The sequence below is a fragment of the Triturus cristatus genome, chromosome 8 (assembly GCF_964204655.1).
Source record: "Triturus cristatus chromosome 8, aTriCri1.1, whole genome shotgun sequence".
In the NCBI taxonomy this organism is placed as follows: domain Eukaryota; kingdom Metazoa; phylum Chordata; class Amphibia; order Caudata; family Salamandridae; genus Triturus; species Triturus cristatus.
In genome coordinates this window covers 221,320,223-221,345,532 of record NC_140591.1, presented here as the reverse complement: position 1 = coordinate 221,345,532, position 25,310 = coordinate 221,320,223, and the positions used below count along the sequence as shown (strand labels likewise).

Genomic DNA, 25,310 nt, shown 5'->3' with positions numbered 1-25,310 from the left:
GGTTACGCCTTAACGTATCGGAGATAATGGGTTTTGAGGATATCAACAAAATGACGTGTAGGAGTGTCTTCTTTTACAATATCGTAATTTAATCTTCAATCAAGAGTAGCATTGCTACTCAATGAACCTGCTCCTTTCACAGGGAATGTTTTTTATTAAGTCGTTTTTAAAACAAGATTGCCCTCTAGTGGCAATATATTGAATAACACTCTTCACAGAGAAAATGTACATTTTCCATTTTAACATCGGTCATGAATTGGATGATGAATGTTACTTGTGCAAGAACTGATGATGGATCACATGAACCTAGATAACCTTTGTATCTTCTATGGGCAGCACCGTGTCTACACAGAGACCTGGTGGAACCCGCGATATTAGAAAGAAAACTGTACTCCCTTGCTGCACCTCCTTGCTTTGACCATCACAACCTCCTCGCCTCCAGTGCTGGCCTCTAGCCCTGCACTGACAGAGCTCAGGTCTATTTATGCCCCTGATGGCTGGAGGCAATTCGGGAGTGCCACAACTCTCACTTTCGTTTCAGTCACCATTGAATTAAATGGGACAAGTAGAGTGTTCACTATTAAATTTTTTTCAACTCCAGAACTCATTCCAACTTTCTGGCACCACTAAACCTGGAACGTACATTAGAAGAGTTAGGTGTGAGCAATAGCACATCCTTCCATATACCCTTCACTAAGGGGTCTGTGTTCAGGGGCAGCTCCTGCACTAAGGTGGAGGAGCGTCGCCGCACTGCTCTCAGAGCAGTGAAAAAAGGAAAAATAGAATGATAAGAACATGGTTATCATCATTTTATTTTTCATAGCTACGGGTCTAAGTTAGGGCTGGGGTCACAGGGGGAGGAGTGGTGGGCACACTAAGTGTGCATGACAGTTTGTCCGGGTTTCTTGGGCCGGCCGGCCAAACAGTCAAGTGCACTTTGCATGTTCCCCACCAGGCTGTAATGAAGAGCCTGGTGGGGGAAAATGCACAGGCTCACAGTCCCCGTCTGAGCGCCGAACCACAGCAATAAGACCAATCACAACACTGCATTGCAGCGTTGTGATTGGCTTAGGGGAGCCTGTGTGCTTCCTGCTAGCGGGATTCGCCAGGGAGAGAAGCAACGACGAGGAGAGATGCCAGCCGCGAAGAGGTGTTTTCTTTCTTTTATAGTTTGTTTTTTCAACAACCCCCTCAACCCATCCCCCCCCCCCGCTACCACATTCCTTGTCAGCTGCCACTGTCTGTGTTTAGATTGCTTTGAGAACTTGGTGGGTTTTAGTTTTAGTTTGCAGGAAAACAACCAGCCTTTTTTAGGTCTAGCCTAGCGATGCAGCGCGCATGCGTTGCTCGCGTAGCAAGATTTATTGGGGTAAAAGTATTTAATGGAGAAGAACTTCTGATCCCGCCCATGCTTTCAATTAGTCAATGTCCATATATATTTAAAACCCTGTCTTTTGATTGCTCTGCAGGGTGTTTGGTTACAGCCCTGTGGCTTTTTTGTACACGCCCTTGGGACATCGAGTGTACAGTGTCTCTCTGTTTTTGGCTGTTCTGTTAACTCAGGAGGCATGGCAGGTAAGGTTCAGGCAGAGTTTATCCAATCAGCTGGGGAAGACCGTGCACGTGCTGTGCACATGCATCCCATGTGCCCTCTGTTTACGTGTGAGCCGGGGAGAGGAGGTGCGCGCTGTAGCTGCCCGTGCACGCTACCCCGTGCTCGTGCCCTATCCGGCCAAAGGCAGCAGCACAGCAGAGGATCCAGAGCCGAGCAGCATGCGCTGCTGGCCCCGAGTCTGCAAGAGGTTAAATATCACCAGCTGGGATGCAGTGCGGGGATCAGGCATTCGCCAGCAACCAGGATGCGATTGAGGCACGCCTCCGCCGACACAGCGTGACGGAGCCAAGGGGAAGAGCTGCAGGCGATTTCGGAAGAGTTCTCCTGCTCCCTCCCATGGTGCAGTCCATCACTGCCACACATCCCGGAGACCCGAAGGAGCCTCGCACCAGTGTGTGCCTCGCCCTCCCCTCAGGTAAACACCCACGGTTGCGTGCAAGTGAAGAATTGCCTTGGGCAGGCTGTGGGCCAGAGACTGTGCGGGCAGACGACCAACTGCGGGACTGCTGGTATCTATGTGGCATTGCACAGAACCCTTTTGAAAACATAAGCGCCTCGCAAATCTGTATTGCTTTTGAGCTACCTTGCTGGGGGAACTGTTTTCTTGTTAGCAGGGCTGCTGAGGGACTGTTACTGGGAAGCGGGCTGGCGGGGACCATTTCTTTTCAATTGCAGACTGGCGGGACATTCAAGTGATAGTGAGCCCTGCTCCTGGTGACACAAGTATCGGGGCTCATGAACCATGCCTAATAGATTGCGGGCCGGTCCACCTGAACGCATTGGTTAGCGGGCCATCGGGGACTGTGCTCAACTACTGGATTATTGACTCCGCTATTGGGGACCTGCTTTTACTGTGTTTAGCCCGGAAGTTAGCAATTTCCCTACCAAGGCGTATTAAAGATTAAAAGGAGCACCCCGCACCGACCACAGGTGCTAAAGAGCTTGAACAAATAAGTACTAGTCGTGGCCAAGTAACCTACCAGGCCCCTGTGACTCAATAAATCGTAGGAGTTCGCTCTGTGCAGCTGCTGTGGCCCGGTGGCAAGCGTTTATCATCACAACTGGCCACAGTAATCCGTAAAACAAGGGTTGGCAACCTTTCTGTAACTAGAGGCACCACCCTGCCTTTGTGGAGGCCACCAGACCCATCATAAACCAGTCCATCGACAGTCCAGCTTTCCCAAGCCGATAATGGAAAGGGGGCAAGTGTGCAAATACAGAGGCAGACGCTTATACCCAGTAATTTACTGTGGCATTTCCTTTGCTTCCACCGACCAGACAACATGTGTCTTCCTTCTGTGGCTACTCAACTCCTAGCGCAGCTGCAAAGGGCGCTTTGGTATTCGCAGGGCTGGACTATGCCCGAGCGCTTTCAACTCAAGAGACAGAGAAAGCAATGCAATAGGTTTCGCAGAAACATTTTAGCTATTGGCATTTTAAATTACAATGCCTTTTATTTATGTTTTACAAAAGAAAAACAATGTCATTTACAATGTCAATAGCTCAAAATAATGTCATTGCAAGACCTATTGCATTGTAAATGCGTGTTATTTTTTTTTAAAACTCCACACTCGTTTGTGTATTTGCAGATTTGAGGTGGATCAGTTCTTCTTCCCGTTTTCTTCCCAGCACCTACCTATTATTGTCTCCAGGGCTTGCCCCTTCTTTTTCCGTTCTCTTTTTTATTCATAGGTTGTGGGTAGAAGTCCACACGGGTCACATGACACCACTTTTCCTTCACCCCTGGCCCCACTGGAACCAAAACTCCTAGCTCCTACCTACCCGGTCATCTCTTCTCAACTCCAGTGGGCCTGGAAACGCACTCAGAGAATTTGTGTGTGGCTCTACTAACCCCCAGGGCTCCAACCTTGAACCCATTGGTGAATATGTTGACACCTTCATTAAAGATTTTGTTCCCCTATTAGAAACATATGTGAGAGACAGCACATATATGGTTAACCTGATTGAAGGATTGGATTTTGATCCCACACATGGACAGCTAGTGACCTTGGATATAGAATACCTTTTAAAAAAATGTTTTTTAGAGTTTTATAAAGCACAAACTTTACCCGAAGATATCAGGTATCAGAGCGCTTTACACGAGCACCAGTTACATTACAGACGGACAAGTTCATTTTTGTTATGCATAGGGAGATTAAGTGATTTGCCCAGAACCACAGGATGTTGAGCAGTGTTGCTGGGACTCAAACCCGGGTCTCCAGCTTCTAGGTCGACCGCTCTAGCCGTAAGGCTACATCTTCTCCCAGTATACCAATATTACTCATACAGAAAGTATAGAGATTATACAGCAGGTCCTAGATAGACTGCCTGACCCTAAACAAGTCCCCACAGAATTGATAGTGGAGCTTCTTGAGTTGCTCTTACATGCAACTATTTTGCATACAAACATTATTACTATCAACAGTGCTCAGGGACTTCAATGGTTTGGCAAACCTCTATGTAGATAATTTTGAGAATAACTTGGTATTGTCAAATCAGAACTCGTTTAAGACACATATACCCTGTTTGAAGAGATACATAGATGATATATTTATGTGATACATTGGAATCCTTTGTGGAGTACTTAAACAATACCCACAACAATCTACCAACAAGAGTGATCATAATTGTATACAGTTTTTGATTTGCTTATTAAGCATAACGACAATCGACTTGTTATGACCTTGTACAGGAAGCTCACAGAACGTAAAACACTCTACAGTACAACAGTTACCATCCTCGTACCTTGAGCGATGGCCTTCCAAATGGCCAGTTTCTGAGGGTCCACCGTAACTGTACCTGCAAGCAGGATTTATTCGGAGAGGCTGATATCTTGCCCACTAAGTTGCTTGAGAGAGGTTACCCCAAGCGTTCAGTTAGGACTGCCATGATACGAGCCTAGTACAACCTCAGAGATGAGATCTAACAGACTAGGAGCAAGAACCAGTCTGACCAATTGGTCTGTTTCACCACATACTGTCCAGACATGAACAAAATTGTCAAAATAATCAAGAAACATTAGACCTTCTTCAAACAGATTAATGACTATGAGCTTACCCTTTTTCCAACTAAAGGCCCAAGAGTATTAGAGAACAGCTGGTTTATGTCAGTGCCATGCCTACTAAACCAAACACTAATATCCAACTAAGCTGGGGTTTTAGACCTTATTATGGGACACTTTAAGTGTGGCACCTGTGTGTTGAGCCAGTTTACATCCAACACCCGTTTTTAGGTCTTACCTGAGCCAGCGCATGCGCTGCCCTGCGAGACATTTAGTTAGGGCTTTTAAAAGTGCTGTAACACGGCCCAGCGCTTGCTTTCACGCGAGCGTGCACGCGCACAGCTGCCGGCTTTCTGCGCCCTGGCTTTCCTTTATGGCTCACCCCCTGCTCCCCCTCCCATCACAGAGCGCGTCTCTCGGCCGCGCGTCCAACTCCCACTTCTCCCTCTCCCCCTTTTCCCCCCTCCCCCTCCACATATCGCATCTCGCAGCTGCGTGCGTGGCCAATGCTTGTCTGCTCAGTATGTCGGCAAGCTGTTCTTTTCGTCCACATTGTAAATATTGCCTGTGACAAAATGCAGTGCAGATAGCTATTTCTGTCGGGAACAGCAGAACCGATATGTTTAATGTAAAAAGGGAAGTCAGTTTTGTCCTTGAGTGACATCTGTAACGTGCTCACTACACTGCCCCCCTGCCCTGTGAAACTTATGCTGCAGCTGTTTAAGGGCTGATATCTTGGACATTCCTTCTATTTGCATACCAAAGAAGTCCATCCAGTGCTGTTGTTTTGCCCCCAGTAAAACGTAGTCTGGGTTTTTCCGGGTACAGGGTCAGACTTCCAGTGGCATGTAGGAAGACCGGTGGAAGGTAAGTGGCAAAAGACAACAAACTCGGTTTTAAACTGGGCTTGTATTTTGAACCGTTTATGAGGCGCGTCTTCATCTATGCACACACTTGTAAATACCGTTCGTAGACATAGCCATACATTGAAACGTGGTCCTAGGTTTGTTGCGACCAAGCAAATCAAGAGTTCTTTAATGGGGAATACCGCTCTTGCAGCTCGTTCACATCACGTTCATTCTTAAAACGAGCATGAAACGTGCTATACGTTCCCAAAACTTCATAGTAAGGATGGGTTTGCCGAAACATGTTTTCATTTTTATTCTTCAGATTTTTCTAGGCCTGGGCGGTAAATTCCGTTCCGCTCGCGGAATTTGCGGAATTTGGGTAATTTCGCGTTCCGCGGAGAACGCGAAATTGCCCAAAAATCTGCGTTCCGCGACTTCGCGAAATTTTTTGCTTGTTCGCGTTCTCAATATGCGTGTTCGCGAGATATTTCACCCCGAGCACGCAAACAGCGATCGCGAACAGGAAAAAAGTATCGCGAACAAGCAATTCCGCGTGTTCGCGGAATTTCTGCGTGTTCGCGGAGATTTTTTACCGTTTCGCGGAGATTTGCGTAACGCGATTACGCAAATTCCGCCCACCCCTAGATTTTTCCCCCCCAATTTTCCCCCTCAAAAAACATGAACTTCTATTTTGCAGGTAGTTTTCCCTCCTACTACAAGCTATGTGTTTATGCTCTTCCAACAAGTTGATGTTTTGAGCTCGTTTTAATCCTGATAGTTTGAGTGCTCCCCCCACCGATTTGCCCCCTCCTCCCCGTATTGATTGCAATTTCAGTAAAATCCCCTTGATGGATTGGAAGCTGCATAGATGTCACACGAATAAACTGGTGACTTGCTAGCAGGTTCTGATAACATAAACATTATTGCAGTGTATACCAAAACACACTTAAAAATATCAAGGGAGGGGGGGGCGTGGCATTTCTTCTCCGTGAAGTCTGCATTTTCTACTATTCTGCCGTAGATTAAACTCCATATTCTTCACCTTGTTTAAATCCTATTGATGTAATCAAATCAAAACTTAAGTGTTGGAAGTTATTTGGCGCTTTTGTGGTGAAAGTATGTTTGTTGCTCGTAAAAAAAACCAACGTTTTTCGGCATACTAAATACACTGTTTTTATCCTGTTGATTGTGGTGGTATAACGGTTGTTTTGGAAATAACCTAACATGTTGTTAATCTGTTTTTCTAATGTTGTTAGAATCGGAATGCTCTCAGTATTTCCACACTGGCCTGACCCAAAAGGGTGCTGGTAATTTTAACCTCTTGAGGTGTTTTATACGTTTGCTGTAGAGTTACCTCACAGCTATGTTAAGAGAACACATACGCAGGTTTTATGCATCCACCATGTAACTGCACAGCCACCACAAGACCAGCTGTTCACTAACTCTCTATAAGTATATTGTTGTCTAGGGGCATCACATTCCATATGATGTATGCAGGACTCCAAGGGGCTGCATCACAATTAAAGAGGCATGAACATACTTATTACAAATATAGGCCACAACAAGCTACTGGGGCCGAGTGCGTACACAACAGGAAGTGTCCACATATGGCTTAATATGCAGGCACAAAGTTATTCTATTGTACCTGCATATATACTTTAATTCGGGGATTGATTTGCAAGGGGATCAGTCTACCTAAATGCATGTCCCAATGAACATACACTTAGAAATGTATAGGTTGGCTTATTTAGGGGCCTCATCCCTTTCTAAGACAGCTAGTTTATTGAGAAAACGTTCCTAAGAACCCACATGTCAAGTGGCTTTCTCTGCACCAGGATCTGTATTCTGGCAGAACAGATATTTATGGTTAAAAATTGCATCCGGATGCCTATGATTCCTGCCATCAAGAACTAGATTTGTATATTTCTGCCACGCTGCCTTTTACCTGATGTATTATGATGATACAGAAGAAAATTCATTTGTTTAGATAGGATTTGGCACAACACTCCTCAATATTTGGTGCTGTTGTAAGTGTCCTATAATTCACCAATGTATTTCAATGTAAAACATGGCTATTTTACGTTCCCTTTGGAAATCAGAATGTGGACACCTGCTTCAGATTGTCTGTGCACCATAAAGAGATGCATGCTCCTTAATGATTCTATATTCAGATTGCATCTCTGTTTACAATGTGCCTTGATACATTAACAACAACTTCCAATAATCCTAAGAGGTATTTAGCTATTGTTCATACTCAAACTGCATTCATTAAATGGCCCATTTTTGTACTGTATCTGTGTATTCGAAGAGTTGAAAAAACTCTACACGTCCAAATGGTTATGGTAGTTCTCCAGGTGAACAATGCATTCACTTCTCTTTTGAGGGATTTTGCCCTGGTTGAGCCTCACCCACATAACACCCTGACACTTTTCTTGCCCTTACTTACTACTTAGTACTTCTTTCTCTGACATTCAGTAGTGGATTGATGTATACAGCCTTATGCTCTACCCTTTCAAGAACAATATATTTTCTTTCCTCCTCTTCTGCTACTCAGAACTATTCAGTATCTCATATCAATTTATCTTGTCCTCATGCTTCCCCCACATTTCATGGTTAATTTACACAGTGAAATACTGTCAAATCTGAACCCCTACATAATTTCCTAGGTGTCAACTCAACATTCACAATATCTTCCTCACCTTCTATTTACTCTGTCAAACTAGAAACGTTCCTTCTACATCTTCCCTGCTACTTTCTTAAACTGTCAGAAACATTTTTAGACGGCCATAGGGCGAGCAGGAGCTACTGTACCAAGCACACCTCTGGATTGGCTACTACTCTCCAGCACCCATCAGACCGAGCCCCAGTCACCACAGAAGCCATCACTATACATTCTTTCTCCCCACACAGAACACCAACCAGTGTAAGGAGACCCACTGTCAGGGGTATTAGACAATACCTGAATCATTGCAGACCAGTTAGCCAGGTCTTAGCTTTTCATCTTACTCATAATTTCCATTTGCCTTTCCATGGCCAACTCTAACACGCCCTGTGTTCAGCTTCATCAATGTGGGGCTTGCTCATGCCATGAACTGCAATACGTCGCCCAGCCAGTAGTGCCCCTAGGGTCTCAAACATGTTTTATTGTATTCATCTTACTTTAAGTAGCTGGTCATATTCTGCATTGTTTCGCTGTCTGTGCGGGCATTCCCCTTAATTGGCAACCAGTGGATATCTTTAATCCGTGTGTATTGTTCCCTAAGAGTTTGAGCTGAGGTGCACCATATACTCACATTTGTGTTTACTATTCTCATTCCTTCTTATACATTCTTTGATGCACAAGGGTAGGGATAACCATTTCCTTGCCCCACCCTCACGTAGCAAGATGTTCGAAGGGCCAATTTTTACTGTTCTAAACAGGGTTTCAAAATTTCAGTCTCCGGCTCGCCAGTCATATCAGTTACATATGAAGAATAGGTGTGGCGCAGCAGCCAGAGCGACTGTCTCCGGAGAGCGGGGTTCACGGTTCGATCGTTGGCGGCAGCTCAGCTAAGCATCATGTGACTCTGGACAGTAGCTCAGTTAATCGCCCCAACGGCCCCCAGCGCCTCGAAACCCTTAAAAGAGGTGATATGTTTGCGCTTTACAAGTAATTATGTTGTTCAATATCTGTAACCCATTCATTTATTGTTTATTTTTGGGAGCTAGCCAGCATATCTTCCTTTGCTGCAACAAATTCTAACTAGAAGATTGTTTCCGAATGGAAGGGTGTGATCAGTGGCTAAAGTCGTTTGATTCTTCCATTGAGGTGCCCTCCCACAGTCGCTCTCAACAAAGAAAGCAGTGCAGCCTGTTACTCGCACGCGTCACTCTTCCACACTGAATCCCTCCGTGCTACTTGACCACGCTATTTTATTTATTTAAAGTGGCCTTTTTCTGACATTATTGGTATAGCGCACACACTTCATTCTTCCTTTTATTTTGCTCTTCACACACATTTCCTGCTGTTTCACTTTATGAGCATGTAGCCACTTCACCGAGGCCTCGCTCCAGCAAGCTCCCGGAGTACACACCTCTTTAATAATTTATGCAGTGCATGCCCGCCGTTTCCTTGGGCTCAAACTATGAGCCGCTTTGGACAGCAAAACCAAAGGAAATGATGGACGGAGTGTTGAACATTGCAAGCACTCACCCCCAGTCAACTGATCTGGGTTTAATCCATCACCGTTCTTTAGCCCACTCTGCCACCCCAGTTCAGACATGGCCATATGCAAATCAGTCTGACCCTGTGCCTCATGGGAACAGTCCAGCCCGAACTGCCAAGCCATGTCTTCCCTGGACCGGAAACAAGCTTCCTAGGACCGGTTTCTGGCATTTCAGCCGTCTTCAGTCAGGCTTGCTTGAATCCAGTGGCAAAGTGAGCAAGGGACTCACGTCTGAGCATACCCTGCCAACTTATGGCGAACAAAGCAAAACCAAAGTAAATGATGGACGGAGTGTTGAACAGCACCCTTTGCTCGGGTATAGCAGATATAACGCCCACGCCCTTCATTAAATCACCATATGCAGGCTTCCTTCCTGCCCAAAACGGCAGGGAAACACAACGCTACCCCTCTTCTCCCCCACCAAACTAATAAGGGCCACTCAGCAATCTCCCCGCAATCCACTGCTGCCCTTACATGGTAATGAACACCCACTGGTCAGAACATATGCATTGACGGCGCGGGAGGAACATGAAAAAAAACAGCATTAACAAGCCCCGCTCGGGGTGGCACATCTGAAGGCCCCATCCCCTTGGACGTCTCTTCCCACTAGACACAGCCTGAGTCTCTTAAATGCACATCTGATTCATCAAGTGCAGCCTTCTGAGAAGAAAACCATACATACAACATAGATTCCAGTGTAAACAAAAACAAGCATTGGCATAGCCAATAGGTCTCGCTTTTGGGACCTTATAAGTATTTAGTTTTGCAGCACATTATCCTTGGTGCAACAACATCAGCTGTTGCATGGCTAAACCTTGTACCTTATAAGTGTTTAGCCATGCAACAGTTGATGTTGTTGCACCAAGGATATTGATATGCAAAACTAAATACTTATAAGGTCCCAAAAGCGAGACCTATTGACTATGCCAATGCTTGTTTTATTCATTTTAATGTCAAACTTGAACTTAAGCAGTATACTAACTGTTTATTCAGCAATGTGGGTCACTGCATTTGGTGCCCGTGTGGCTTGATCTATGTCGGTCAGAATTCCCACCAGGTGAAACTAAGAATTGGTCAACACAGAAATCGCATCAGGTGTAAGGTTGAAAATGCACCCCTGGTGACACATTATTTGGGACATGATCTTAGTGGGATCCTTTAGTTTTGATCTTTGTTCTTATCCTGTAATGGGTCGGAATGCAGTTGACATTCTTTGCAAACAAACCTTCTGATCTGTCACAACAGCTGTGTGGATAGGCAACTATGTGCCTGGTCTAATAGGACTTTACTGCATGGTTGTTTGAATTCCAATATACCTTGAGAATTTCATCACTTGTTTCACCTATACATTTGGTTGTGGTTGTTGCTCACGTCGGGTCACTCTGCACTTATCATGTTTAGACATTGATTTCATAATGCGATTTGTGATGTAAATAAATCTGCACTGTTGCACTAGAAACCTACTTGCTAAATTTTCATGATACTATACCACCGTGGCTACAGTGAATCTTGGGAAAGTTTGTCTAGGCCATGATCTGGTTAAGGCTATTTCTCTGCACGTGTTAGCCTTCCGGAGTATGAGATGTGCTTGTGGTGCAAATCGCTCTCAATTTTGCCCTCCCTCTGCCCAGGTTGCCAACCTTGATTCCTTTTTCACATCTTTCCCCACTCACGAAAGCTACCATACTCGTAAACCGTATCAGTGCCTTTCAAAATGGTCCACAGCTACTGCTCAATCTCCCATTCTTGCCTGTTTGGCACCATGGTTCTTATTTGACAGCAAGTCTATACTGCACATGTTGCCATATGGTTTACTGGACCTACCCTTTTTTTAATAGTTCACACACCGCACCCATAATCCTCTGGTTAGACCTATGCTGTGTAAATGGCTATATGTCTAGCCCTAACTATAATTAGCGTACCAATCTCTGACATCTCGGGTCACTTGCAAAGGACACCAAAACACTTTCCACATATGATCACAACAACTACAACATTCTGCTAACCAAACACTCCTCCATGGTGTAGAGTGTTACCAGTCCAAAAATGTGCTTCAGAGCTCCACATAGGGTGGCAACACGCTCGCTCCGCTCTAGCCATCAGGAGCTGGCAGTGGTTCCCAGAGTTAACAAAACCCATCACGGTTGCCGGGCAGTTGTGTATCTGAGATCTAAGATCTGGAACGCCTTGCCAAAAATGCTCACAGCCTGTAAATTGCTCACAGCCTTTTGTAAATTGCTTAAAACATGGATATTCCCACCTCTTTAACAACAGCTAATTGTTGATTCATTTGAAAATGTTGGTTGATTCTGGTTCAGTGAGGAGGCTAGAGCCGGGAAACCTTTGTTAAGTAGCCATGTACTTTATAAATCATGTATAGTAATAATAATAAGAAGAATAACGAGCAAATGATTGTGTCCTGAGTTTAAATTTGACGGAGGTCTATGCCTATAGACTTTTCTGCAACAACCAAAAGGCAGATTATTAGGCAAGGACTAGCTACTTTGTAAAAATGCCAGTGAAAACCTCCCCACTGTAAACTAATAAGGGAAATAATTGTGCTAGAAATACTAAAAGAAAGGGACTAAATGCTGGAATGGGAATGTCATTCTGAAGTTCCATGCACCAAATATCAATTTTGAACGATTATTTTAATTTTATGAGAAAGAGGACATTCACGTCTGTCAAATCACAACCCCAAATATTGATACGATGATGATTGGTCAACTGGGAAATTACCCAGAGGGCAAGAAATCAACCTAACACCTATGGATAAATAATTAAATTTTTTGTTTAAAACTATATATGTTACTATCTTGCTCTCCTTCCTACAAGCTTTTAGTGCCACAAAAGATCTTTGTAAACCAACATTAGTACAATCTAAAATACTGTGCCATCCACGTATAGGTACACAAATGTGTGTTTGGACTCAAGTTGGGGGAGAGGAGCTCTTGCTCCATTCACATTCCCTTCCAGGTCTGTGGTGTGCAGAAGGAAAGTCAGAGAGCGCTAATAGGTTCTCTTTTCAAACCTACATTTGTTAACAAATTGTCAGAGAAAGAAAATGTGTTTAGAAGGGATAAAGTTCATGAAATTCTGTGCATTTTGCTGCATACGACCCTCATATTTGAAAATCTGGATGAACATTTGTTTATATGAGCTGTCAAAGATTACAGCAATAAAATGATGTTGTCATATCACTTACAACACTTTGTTGTACTACCGGTGTGCGAGTGGGGTCAATAATGAACTGGAAATCGAGACTTATGTGTGAACCTACATATTGCAATAATCAGATAGTTGTTACCCATCTACAACTACCAGATTGTAATCACAATACGACCAGGTTAAATGATGCCCATGATGGACAAGACAACTTGTTTATACATAGGTACTTACCCACGTCATCAGGCTCCATCAAGGCGGTTACTGATGAATGAGGAAACAAATTTAAGGTATCCCTCGTCATTCCACCCATATGAATGGTGTTGCCTTCAAAGTTGATTCCATGCATGTCAACTTCTGTGCCCAGGCCGATGACGTGCCACGATACATTGTCATTATTGCACATCTCCAGGCCTGGCATATTGCCGTACATATACCCATTCACAGCTAGAAAGAGAAAAAAAAGCACAATATTTTTTGTGACTTCAAAAGAATTTATTGATGCTTTACTGAGAAGATAGACAAGATGAGATCTGGTTAGCAATAAACAGGAATGTAAGTGGGCTGGCACGTGCAGCTTATGAAGCCATAAATGACAGTGCCAAAGGTAAGAACTAAGTATGTTGTGTGCATCAAATCTAGTGAGAAGTGGTGTGAATGGGAGGAAGCTCAAGATCCGGGAACAGGTAAGAGTTATTATATCTGGAAAACAATGTAAACTAATGTTGTTAACCTTGTGAAACAAAATCATAATAATATTGCTCATGTTATCTAGGCACTGGCTAAATTGAACAGCATGGCCTTTAGTGACTAAGGGCCAGATGTATGAAGAAACCATTTTGTGATTCCCTAATTGCGAATCCGTGCTAATTTGCAATTAGGGAATCGCAAAACGGCATGTATGCTGAAAGTATGTTGAAAACTTTCTGCAATTCCCAGTGGGTCACAAATTACCTACCTCATGAATATTAATGAGGTAGGTCACAATTTGCGACTCATTAGGAATCGCAAAATTCATGGCCTGCTGAGGTCATCAGGCTACAATGTCTTTGATTGCTTTTAAATAAAGCAATCATTTTTTTTTGTAAAGCAGCCCATTTCTTTAAAGGACAACAGGCTTCTTTACAAAAAGAAGAGTGACAAGTTTTCCGTTAATTTTGGGACCACTGCCTGCTCTTAAAAAAAATGCTTTAAAAAAAAATTGTGAATGGGTTACCACCTATTTGAAATAGGTGGTAACATGTACATTTTTTGCGACTGCATTTCGGTCACAAAACATTTGTGCATACTGATGGGATTCAATATTAGGAAAGGATAGCTTTAACATGCCCCTTCCTAATACCGAATCGCATTCCCATATTGGGATTCAGTAACAGTTTACCGAATCGTAATTTGGGTTTGCTAAATGTTCAATAGCCGTTTTTACATTCGCAGACGGGTCAATTCTGCGTAGCGGCCTGTTTACGACCTCAGAAAGGCTTCATATATGAGGCCCTAAAACAGTAGTAGTGCAATGTGTGTCACAATATCAATGTATGTCAACACTGGCGCCCTAGTGCACTTAATATCAATGAATGCTCCCGATCATATCAATATGCGTGGTGTACTTCTGGATAGAGTTTGAAAGGATGGGGGTACCCTCCCTGGTCCAGGGGCTTCTCTTCATGTTTCCTGATAAAGCAAGAGACAATGCACGAATGACAAGCCACTTGGTCAGAGGGCATCTGAAAGTACTGTGATTTACCAACATGCAGTATGTAATACAGCGCTATCAATGTTAATTCAGTGGGTCCATAATATTGTGTTGTACCCTGGTTGATAGAAATTCATAAGCCTATTTACAGGAAATGTCCCTAGTAGTGATGTAGACTTTGTGAGCTAACATTAACTCTACGAAAGAAAGAAATGAGCTATTCATAACTGTTTCTGCAGTTTGGTTTCCTGCATATTATTATGTGATTTGCATTCTTCTGAAGCCATAAGACCTGTCTGTCACAGACATCGTACAAATCAAGAAATTATGAAAATCTGGCATTGTTGACTCAAAACACAACAGACAGTGACAGCATAGCACCAATGAAACAGCCACCTCGCATCAGGACCATCAAACTAAACAGTTCCACCTCACTTGCAACTTAAGGCTCACAGAGTTCCACAAGGATCAATCCTGTCCCCTACTTTTTTCAATGTATATATGGAAACTCTTGCAATGATCCTGTAACAAGACAGAACTGCCTAGCATCTCTATGCAGACGACACCCAACTACACATTAAAATCTGATCATTAAAGATATCCAGCACCTAAATACCACTCTCCATGGTACAGTCATGGCTGACAAACAACAACCACTTAAAGCTTAACACCACCAAAACCGAACTCCTCCTCATTCACCCAAAAGGAAAATCCAATCCTGTTCATAGCTAGCTAGAAAGCCTAACTGCTTTCAATTGTAAACTATCGATTTCCAACTCTGTTAAATCACTAGGGATTACAGTAGACAAAAACCTGAAACTGAAAGACCATATCAATGCCTAAACAAAAAGTTTCTTCTACACACTGAAACACTTAAAAAAACTGTAGTGCAATCCCTAGTCTTTTTCAAGCTGGACTATGGTAATGCAACCGTAACAATGAAATCCACACTTAACGCAGTGGCTAGACTCTCCTTCAGGGAGAGCTGATATGATCACATCACTCCCACACTTAAGAAACTCAACTGGCTACCAATCAAAGCAAGAAGTATATTCAAGACAGCCTGCATTACACACAAAGCTCTCTACACTATTTACCTCACAAAGAAGTTATCAAAAGCTGGCCGAACGAGGCCTTTGTGAAGGTCAAACACTGGGAATACTCCTAGAATTTAGAATGCTCTTCAAAAGGATCTACATGACAACCAATCATTCCTTCACTTCAGGAAAAACCTTAAATACCTTCTTCTCAACAAATATCTGAATCTTCCCTCCAGAAATAATCAACTTCCCATGTTACACTTCCCTCTTCCACCATCTTAAAGCCGGAACTCCACTACCTCAGGAAATTACTGCGCATCGACTCCTACTACATCTGAAATAACCTACCATCGCTACCTCTAAACTTTTTCATACATCCACAACAACATCTATTGTATATTTTTATGTGTATATTTTTACCCTGCATGTCCACTCTCTATTGTAGATTTTCACCCTGTATGCCTACTAGTTTTCTCCCTTTATGTATTCCTGCAATCACTGTATGTGTATACAGGTACATTTTTACCTAGTATGTGTACTATTTATTGCAGATTTTTACTTTGCATGCCTACTACTGCTCTCCTCATTTGTACTCCTTGTAAACTTTCTGTGCGCACTCTGTAAAACGCTCTGATACCCTCGGGTCAATTTTGCGCAAACAAAACTCAAAAATAAAAATATAAAAAGTAACCTCGAGTCACAACCTACAATCTGTTTTGCTCCACTCGATAACAACAGCTTGCCACTATTTCCTCCAAACACCAGACCAAGCCCCATAAGCCACAACTCTAAATAACTATAGATATCTGTATTGCTTCCATCCCTGCAGTAAATATTTCTTTCAGTGTAGTGTGAGCTTCTCCTACTGTAACCTGCACCCTACTCTCATATTTCCATAAATTCAACATGTGTAAGAGCGCTTCTGTGATCACTGATACTTCTTTCGTCATGGAAGCTTTAAAGAGGGGAAAAACAAAAATGAGGATTTCTGAGAGATCTGGGCCAATTTTTAGTTCTATATAAAATAACTATCTAATATTTCACCAAGTCAAATTATTTGAGAAGTATAACGTTTTGATAAAGCGCCCAAGCAGGCAAAGCACCAAGCCAGCAATGCATTCAACTAGTAGGTCAGAAACAAAAATGGGCTCTTGATTTAAACCAAAACAATGAAACAAAGAAAGTACTTGAAATTAGGACTTCCCTCTGGAAAAAGCTATTAGTGGCACTTTCCTCCACCTAAAAAGGCTCACAAAAGAACCCAGAACCCACCTGTTTTGTGCACAATTACAGTTGACTTACTAAAGTGTCAAACAAGGTAAGGGGCAATGAATGGCCGGTCACTGGTGACAGATGTTTCCTAAGGGTGGCATACAATGGCAGGATATGCTTCGTCATTGTCAAGAACTTTACCTTTCCATGGCCCTCACCTCTCGTAAGAGGTCAAAACATCATTATTCAGATCCAGGTAACAACCCTACGCCTCAATGGGATGTATGTAGATGTGGGGTGAGATAAAGATATTAGACCAGAGATTTAAAATCATAGCAGTAAGACCTGTGAGTCAGTGGTGCTATTTATTCTGTGCTCTGCTTTTAATTTATCAACACATACACAGTGCTGTCTACAGGCGGCCATTTGTTGAATTTAAATAGCAGTCATTGTGCTTGCAGTACGTGATATTACTTCTTCACAGTAACAGGCTACGTTTCAAAGACAGAAATGCATTATAAAACCAGTATATGAGCAATTGTGTACTGGCAATTGCCAATGTAACAGAGGCAGCTTCCCTTCTCTCCTCTTCCCCTATCCTGACTTTCCCCAGTCTGACCCAGAGAACAAAACAACCTGTCCCCCTCATCACCAGCCACACTTAACAGCTACATCATTCAGAAGCCTTGGCAAATGTCCCTACTGTTCGGATGGTCATCATCTCTGAGGCAGAGTTCTTTGTTCTGCTGCCTGCAGATGTGGAGACCCCCGAACCCCAATGTGTGATCTTTCCATGTGTGAACACTATTCACTGGACAGGTCAATTATGTAACTAGTCTCTTCACCTTGATGGGTTAATATCTGAATATGCCTACCAGTTTTCTCCCTTTAGGTATTCCTGGATTAAAGTTGCAGATGTTTTAAGAGATGAAATGATAAATGTTGGAAAGCTGGAACTGGATTAGTCACATATGGACATCTTATTGAGTGAAGGCTGCAGAAGGAAACAGACCAACAACAAGCTTCACAGATAAGGATTGCTTGTATAAAAGAACTGGCACACTATTGATTACAGTCCAGGTATGGATGTAGACCAATCAGGGAAAGGTTACAGGAGAAAGAGAGAACAATAAAAAACAGAAAGAGAAAGAAGCAATGAAGTAGGGCTACATGGAATGCAAAAAAAAGTGATAGATGGAATTTCTGAGTTAATCTCAACCATTGGTAAGTCCTGAGGGCTGCATTCCAGTCCATATTGTTTTGCCCACCATGCCACCTTAGACTACACCCAGCCATAGGCAAAACAGCCTTGGTCCTTCTCCGATACTAACAATCCAACCCGTATTGCAAGACCAGGCTCTTTCTGAACCGGAACACAAGCAACCCAGGACTGGTTTCAGTCATTTCATTTCATAAGGCTTTATTCGAACATATAATAAGTTCATAAAAGTACACAATACAACAAAATAAGTAATAAATACAGAGGCAGAAAAATTCATCATGATAAAACATTATTTTAAAAAAGCATACTTTTCCTTGCATTAATGGATTTAAGGAGAAAAGTAGCCGTATAAAAACATATTACCGGGTGATGTAAATTAAAAAGTAGACACATACAGTCACGAATTGTTCTGACTTTAAATTTTAAAGACAGGGGTTTCAGATACGCAATCCGGAGGTGTTTAAACAATTGACAAAGTAGGAGAAAGTGCACAGTGCTTTGGGGAGTAGAACTATCACATAAACAAGGACCAACAGGATGTAAATTCATGGTTGGGAAGGCAACAAGGTTGTGGACAATTCCCATTCTAAATCTAGTCAACACAAACCGATGTGCCTTCCAGGTGATTTGTGACAGATAAGGTTGAAAGCCCCCGATTTCGTTCAAGTCATAATAAAAGGTATATGTGGATAGGTTGGAGCTAATCTGATGTCTTTTAATGGCGGCCTCTTGTAAAAAACGCTGCTTGAGATCAATTTTAGACAACATTTCTGCCGCATGATGGTCCACTAGGATGTCTATGTTAAAGACTGCCCGAAAGTTGTCGATAACATACTTCAGCCACGGGATCCTTGTGAAATGGTCCAGGTTAAGACAATCGGAGATAATTGCTCTACACATGGATGTCTCCTCTTTAGACCAAATAGAGCGCCACAGGAGCAAAGGTCTAAGGGGGGTCAAATCGGAAAGATGACAAATGCCCAGTTCGTTATGCACAAGTGTGTTTGAAAAAGAGCTTGGCAAACACAGGAGTTTTTTTAGAAAGGTGTTCTGTTCAACCTGCAGGCTACTTGTCGGGGCATAGCCCCAAATGCCAGCTCCGTACAGCGCAATAGAGACACACCGGGACTGGTAAATTTTGAGCATGTCCTTAATCCGCCTATCGCCTAGTTTAGTTGCCATAGTAAAAATACCAAAGGCACTCCTGGCCATTTTAGACCTTACATTCTTAAGTTCAGTTGTCCAGGTATTTTTATTTGAGAACGTAACCCCCAAATAGGAGAAATTATCAACAGCCTGGACCTTCTGACCCTCGATAAAAAAGGAGATTTGTTTTTTACTAATCCTATTACCACATTCCATAACAAAAGTTTTGGATTTATTTAAGACTAGCTTTCTACCCTTGATAAATTGCATAAAACCATCCAACAGCAATTGTAGACCGTATGGTGTACGAGAAATTAAAACCGCGTCATCCGCATAGAGTAACACGGGAACAAATTCGTTATTAATTTTGGGGGCGTCCACTGCCAAAGATTTAAGGAAGGATTCGACTTCATTAATAAACAGAATAAAAAGCAGTGGGGCTAGCACGCAACCCTGACGAATTCCACGCCCAATCTCGAACATAGGTGTACACTCGCCTTGTGGCCCATAACGGACACAGGCTCTTAGTTTAGAGTATAGGCGCGCAAGGAAGAAGATAATACCCTCTGGGGCACCCATTCCCAATAAAGTTTCCCAAAGGATACCATGATCCACCAAATCAAATGCACTGCTAAGATCTGCGAAGCAGAGATAGATAGTGCCAGTTTTCGCCAGGGTATATTTACCCACCAATAGGTTTAAGTTAAGGCATTGTTCTATTGTTCCGCGGCCCTTCCTGAAGCCAAATTGGCTATCGGCTAAAATGCCGTTTTCTTCAGCCCATTCCTCCAATCTCACCATAAGCACTCGACTCATAACCTTAACAGAAGAGTCCAACAGTGAGATTGGTCGGTAATTCTTGGCCTCGCCGCGATTACCTTTCTTAAATATAGGGATTAAAATCGATTCTTCCCAAGTCGGTGGCATCTTGTTTCTAACAGCTGCGTTAAAAATATTTGTAAGCAGAGGCCCCCAAATTTCTGGGACTAGTTTATATAAATCTATTGGAACCCCATCTGGGCCTTGTGATTTCCCCCCCTTACTGTCCCGTATACTATCTAAAACCTCTTGAACCTTAAAATTTAATGGAATATGCGGCCATTGTTTCCCTGAAGTTTGCCCACCACCATCTGGCTGGAAAATTTTAGAGAAATGTGTGATCCAGTCGGCCTGCATAACGTGGGAGTTTAAGTCTGGAATTTTTTCGTCTTTGAGGAATGGTGAATTAACCGTTTTCCAGAATAGGGTACAGTTATTCGTATCGGCTGCCATGGATAAGTTTCCCAGGCTTCTTGCCGAAGTTCCGCCTTCCTAATCTTAAGGGTTTCATTATATCTAGCCCTTAAGTCTACGACTAATCCCTTATCTCTGGGTTTAACAGATAGGGCAGATTTCAGCTCCCTCAGGGCCAAGGTACAGGCTGAATTAAACCAACCCCGCGGTTTATCCCCATTATGTTTGCAGGTACCTGTGAGTTTTGAATCAATGGCCGCATTAATGCTGATAAAATGGTCAATTGATGATAAAGTAAATAAATTATCCTCAAGAATCGCGGTGATATGTGGCAGGGAATTGGTTATGATCGAATCGGACGTAATAACTGCCTTGTCCCCCTTCCACCTAAGCCTAATACCATTAGGGCGCTCTACCTCAATGCTATTAATAAAACGGCCAGGGGCTACGACATTGTCCTTTTCCCACAACCTAGCCTTTACTTCCAAACAGTTATGGTCACTTAACTGAATGTCTATTACCTTTGGGGCCCTAAACAGGATCTCCAAGCCCGAGGAAATACAAATAAAGTCTATTACAGAATTCATACCACGGCCTATAAAAGTGGGACAGATTTCCCCTTGTGCATTTTTCTCATTGACCATAATGAGCATATTAAAGGAAGCGAGCAAATTATTTAGGGCATCTCCATAGTAGTTATGTTTAAAATGGAGAATCCCATCCTCGTGGGTGTCCACTAGACCGCAAACATTATCCTCGTAAAAAGGGCATGTGGTAATATTAAAATCCCCAACCAGAAGTAAGTCAAAGACTTCGTTTGAGTCCATATATAACTCTTCTAATGCATTTGAGAGGTCCTTGACCGGCTGATCCCTGGAATCGTTAAAACAATTATTGTAAAAATTGATTAAAAGAATATTCCTACCTCCGTTAATATGCAGCCATAAGATCTGGGAATAAACCCCGACTTGTACATGTTTAATAACTGACAAAGGGGCTTTAACTGAAATCAAGACAAGTAGACCACCCTTGGCTCTACCTGAGACCGAGCCAATAGCAGGGAGCTGGTAAGAGTTAAAACCATTATAGCCTTTAAAATCGGTACACCAGGTTTCCTGCAAACAAATAATATCAAAAAGATTTATGAATTCCATCCACCCCAAACTATCTGTTTTAGATCGAATCCCAGCGATATTCCAACTTGCAATGTGACAATCAAATGAGGAATGTACCCCTGTCTCCAAATTTATAACGGATTTATCATGTTGGGAAGGGGCAGCCGATGGGCTCTCATCTTCCAACATAGTATTACCCTTTATGTTTCCCGTTAGAGCTAGGGGCAGACGGATTACCATAGTTTCTGCCAACGGCCCTGATAGACCATTTATCAGGTCCATTGTTGGTTGGCCTGGGTTTCCTGGGGTATCAACTATATGACCTGTGACATTGCCCATTTTTTGTCAATCGTTTTGGTCCAATCCACTCAGACATTGATAGCGGTTGGCAGTTGCTACCTCGGTGTTGATCGGACCAAAGCCCTCATTTCCCCTCGTTACCCTTCTCCTCCGCTGTAACGGGAGGTGCTCGATCTGTTGCCTATAAAAGAAGCCAAGGGGACGAAGTACAATTCCCTGGTTGGTACTGGGGCGGGACATTGCATGAATCAATGCTGTTGTTGCTAAATGAGGGTTACTAAAATTAATGATGACACAGTCACCAGGAATATTTTTAGGGGTAAATCCAATCCACTTTGTTCTGGTGGTAGTCAAAATCTGGTCCGCCTTAGCCACCGGAAAACCACATTCTCGATTGAGCCAGGCCACAGTTTTGTTTTTAAGGGAATCATGTGATTCCGCAGGGTAGTTAGACCCATCCTGACTGATAACTGGCACGTTTGTTAAAACTGCCACGTAAGGTGCGCAGTCCGGTGGCAGATTAGGTTGGGGGAGCCGGGGATTATTAGACCTCCCTCCTCCTGGAGGCCTATTTAAGTTCGCTGTATGAACGGTAGTTATATTATTCGGGAGACCGATAACAGAATTGGCACTATGGATATCCTCAGAAGCACGTTGTATTACATTACCTACAGACCCCCGCTGGTTATTACTTAATGTAGTCCCATTAATTAACTGGTTCTGAGTGCTATGATCCATACAAAGTTGGCCAGTACTTTTTAAGATTTTAGATTGTTGCACGGTATTAGCCGTTTGATCCCTGGTCTCCCCCTCCATAACAATCGGAGGGGAGCTATTACGTGGTATATAACCTTGTTGCAACATTTCGCCCAGTCTATTCACCTCCCTGGATACAACCTCAAGTCTGTCTAAAAGCGGTATAATAATTTTGTCTAATTTACTATCAATCATACCCATTAACATATCAAATTGTACTGGTGCCAATGTCAATGGCGTAGAATTATCACCATTAACTAAACAGGTATGTTCAGGTGGAACACTAATAGTCGTATTCTTTTTGCTTTTACGGACCCCCTTCTTGGGCTGAGCATATCTGATAGCATGTGAACCTGATCTTAGCACTCTATGTGTCTTATGGGGTACAGGGGTTGAAACTACCGTAACATTTGGAGACATACTGATATCGGGATCCAAGAGCAGTTCTGAGTTGGGTAGAGGGGCTGAAGTACAGTCTGTTATGCAGGTGCTCACACTCGAAGGGGGGGTTATAGGTACCAATACTTGGCTGTCCTCGAATGGATGGATCTCAGCTGAAACTGATTGGCTTATCTTCTCATGGCCACATGTGTTGGTCAAACCTAAGGATAGTCTACGTTCCTTATTGATTTTGTCTACAACTTTGACTAAATAATTATCAAGTGTAGATACAGTTAAACGGGGGGTCCCAGACGTTTTAGACATGCTGCACAAAATGTAAAAATACAACTTAGTAAACTGGCTAAAAACGATAACCAACTATAAAATAGCACTTACTATGAAATGATACCACCAAAGTTAAAAGGAGTAAAAGTCCACAATATAATCTGCTAAGGGGGGTGGCCCAGCCCGGCCTCTTCCGGCCCCTGACGGCCACAGACGGTCCCGCCCTTGTCCCGGGCTTAGCCCGGCGCCGCCCGCGCGCGTCCCGCGATGCGGAGGGCAGAGTCAGTTTTGTAGCGCCTTCTGGCGCGAAAAAGCGGCACTTCCGGGATGGCAGGGATCTTGGGATATGTAGTTTTCACTACTCTCCCCCCACACGGCGGTCGCGTTTGTCCGGCGACGGCGGGAGGGAGACTCGCAATCCACAGGCTCAGCTCCTCGGGATGTAAGGGCAGGTAAGAGCACACCAAGGCACCCTCTAACTCGCTGCAACAGCCCCCGCTCAGCCGAGGGCAGAGTCAGTTTTGTAGCGCCTTCTGGCGCGAAAAAGCGGCACTTCCGGGATGGCAGGGATCTTGGGATATGTAGTTTTCACTACTCTCCCCCCACACGGCGGTCGCGTTTGTCCGGCGACGGCGGGAGGGAGACTCGCAATCCACAGGCTCAGCTCCTCGGGATGTAAGGGCAGGTAAGAGCACACCAAGGCACCCTCTAACTCGCTGCAACAGCCCTGGTTTCAGTCTATTTGAGCCTCTTTATTTGGGGGTAGCTTGGTTCCAGTCTCACAGTAAGCACGGGACCCGTGCCTGGGCATACCTGTTGCACTTAGGGCGTCACATTCAAGAATACAAAAGGTAATGTCTTCATAGCATGAAGTAATCAAAGCTACTAATAATTACAAGGCCGCATCCCAGTCCATCATTTTCTCTGTCCATCATTCACTTCAGATTAGATCCAGCCAGATGCAAACGAGCCTTGGCCCTGCTCTAAGGGGAAACCCACAGCTCAAACTGGATGGGAACATAAGCAACGCAAGAACGGTTTCGGCCTATGTGGGGACTTGGTCTGGCAGTTCGGTCTGGACTGTTCTATTGGAGCAGGACCAAGACTGATTTATAGAAGGCAAATCTTTGCCTGGAACCCCACAGTTGGCCAAAAGCAATGGGCAAAGAGGCCCGAGCAATTGTCACTGGCTGTGATCAATTAAAGCATTCCTTCCATCATCTTTTTGTTGTTGCTGTATATAGTTGTGATAAGAGATATTTTCAGAATTCTAATAATGACCATGGTTTTCAAAGACCTTCACAGCTTTGAAAGCATGAGACCTAAGCCAGCTCTGAAAACTAAATGGTTCTCCACATTTAAGGGTGACCTATGGCTACTGTGGTGCAGTTATTCACAATTGGCCAATTGCTTTTTATTTGCATACACGCTTAAACTTAACATATTTCTATCTGTCAATTTCTGTGGCTTTTTAGACATATTTTGAAGGGGAGGGTAAGATGGAATCAATGGCCTGTGGGGCGTTACTGATCATGATCCCCACTACAATGAACATTTGGTACAGATCTACTATTTAATCCACTGGTAGTATCCATACACTTCACATGGGGGTTTGGAAGATGTGTGTGCAGTATGGTGTGTTTGAGCAGTATGGGGAGTGTGTGTGGGGGGGCTGACTCTGCATACCTAGGATCTTTTTTTCTGCAACAGGAATCTGTTATTTCTTTTCTAAATCCACAGACATCATATGACACAATAACATTGGGATGCCTGCTTTACTAGTACCCACAGGTATATTCACAACACTAGCAATACAAATACTCAAATGTATGTCAGTGTAAACCAGTCCATTGGTTTGGACTTTAGATGAGAGCATAATGTGACATAGAATTTGTGCTTGCATAACCCTCAGGGAAATTCCAATGCATGGATCAAGGATCCACATGTCAAAGGGCTGCCAGATTTGTGTCGATTCATCAAGGAGCTCAAAAGTTATTCATGAACAAAAAACTGGCACTGTTGGTATAAAACGTAACCTAACTATAACTACATAAGTTATATTGCTCGACTGTAATAATAATAATTACCAAAGT

At 43.3% G+C, this 25,310-nt stretch overlaps 1 protein-coding gene across 1 annotated transcript in view; it reads right to left on the bottom strand.

Annotated features, from left to right (window-relative positions):
• The window catches only part of HEPHL1 (hephaestin like 1), a 384,637-nt gene that overhangs the window by 127,059 nt on the left and 232,268 nt on the right, over nt 1-25,310 (bottom strand). Inside the window, exon 11 of the mRNA XM_085621400.1 lies at nt 13,069-13,281. Within this exon, the coding sequence (XP_085477526.1) occupies nt 13,069-13,281 (213 nt within the window). The remainder of the gene's footprint in view (nt 1-13,068; nt 13,282-25,310) is intronic.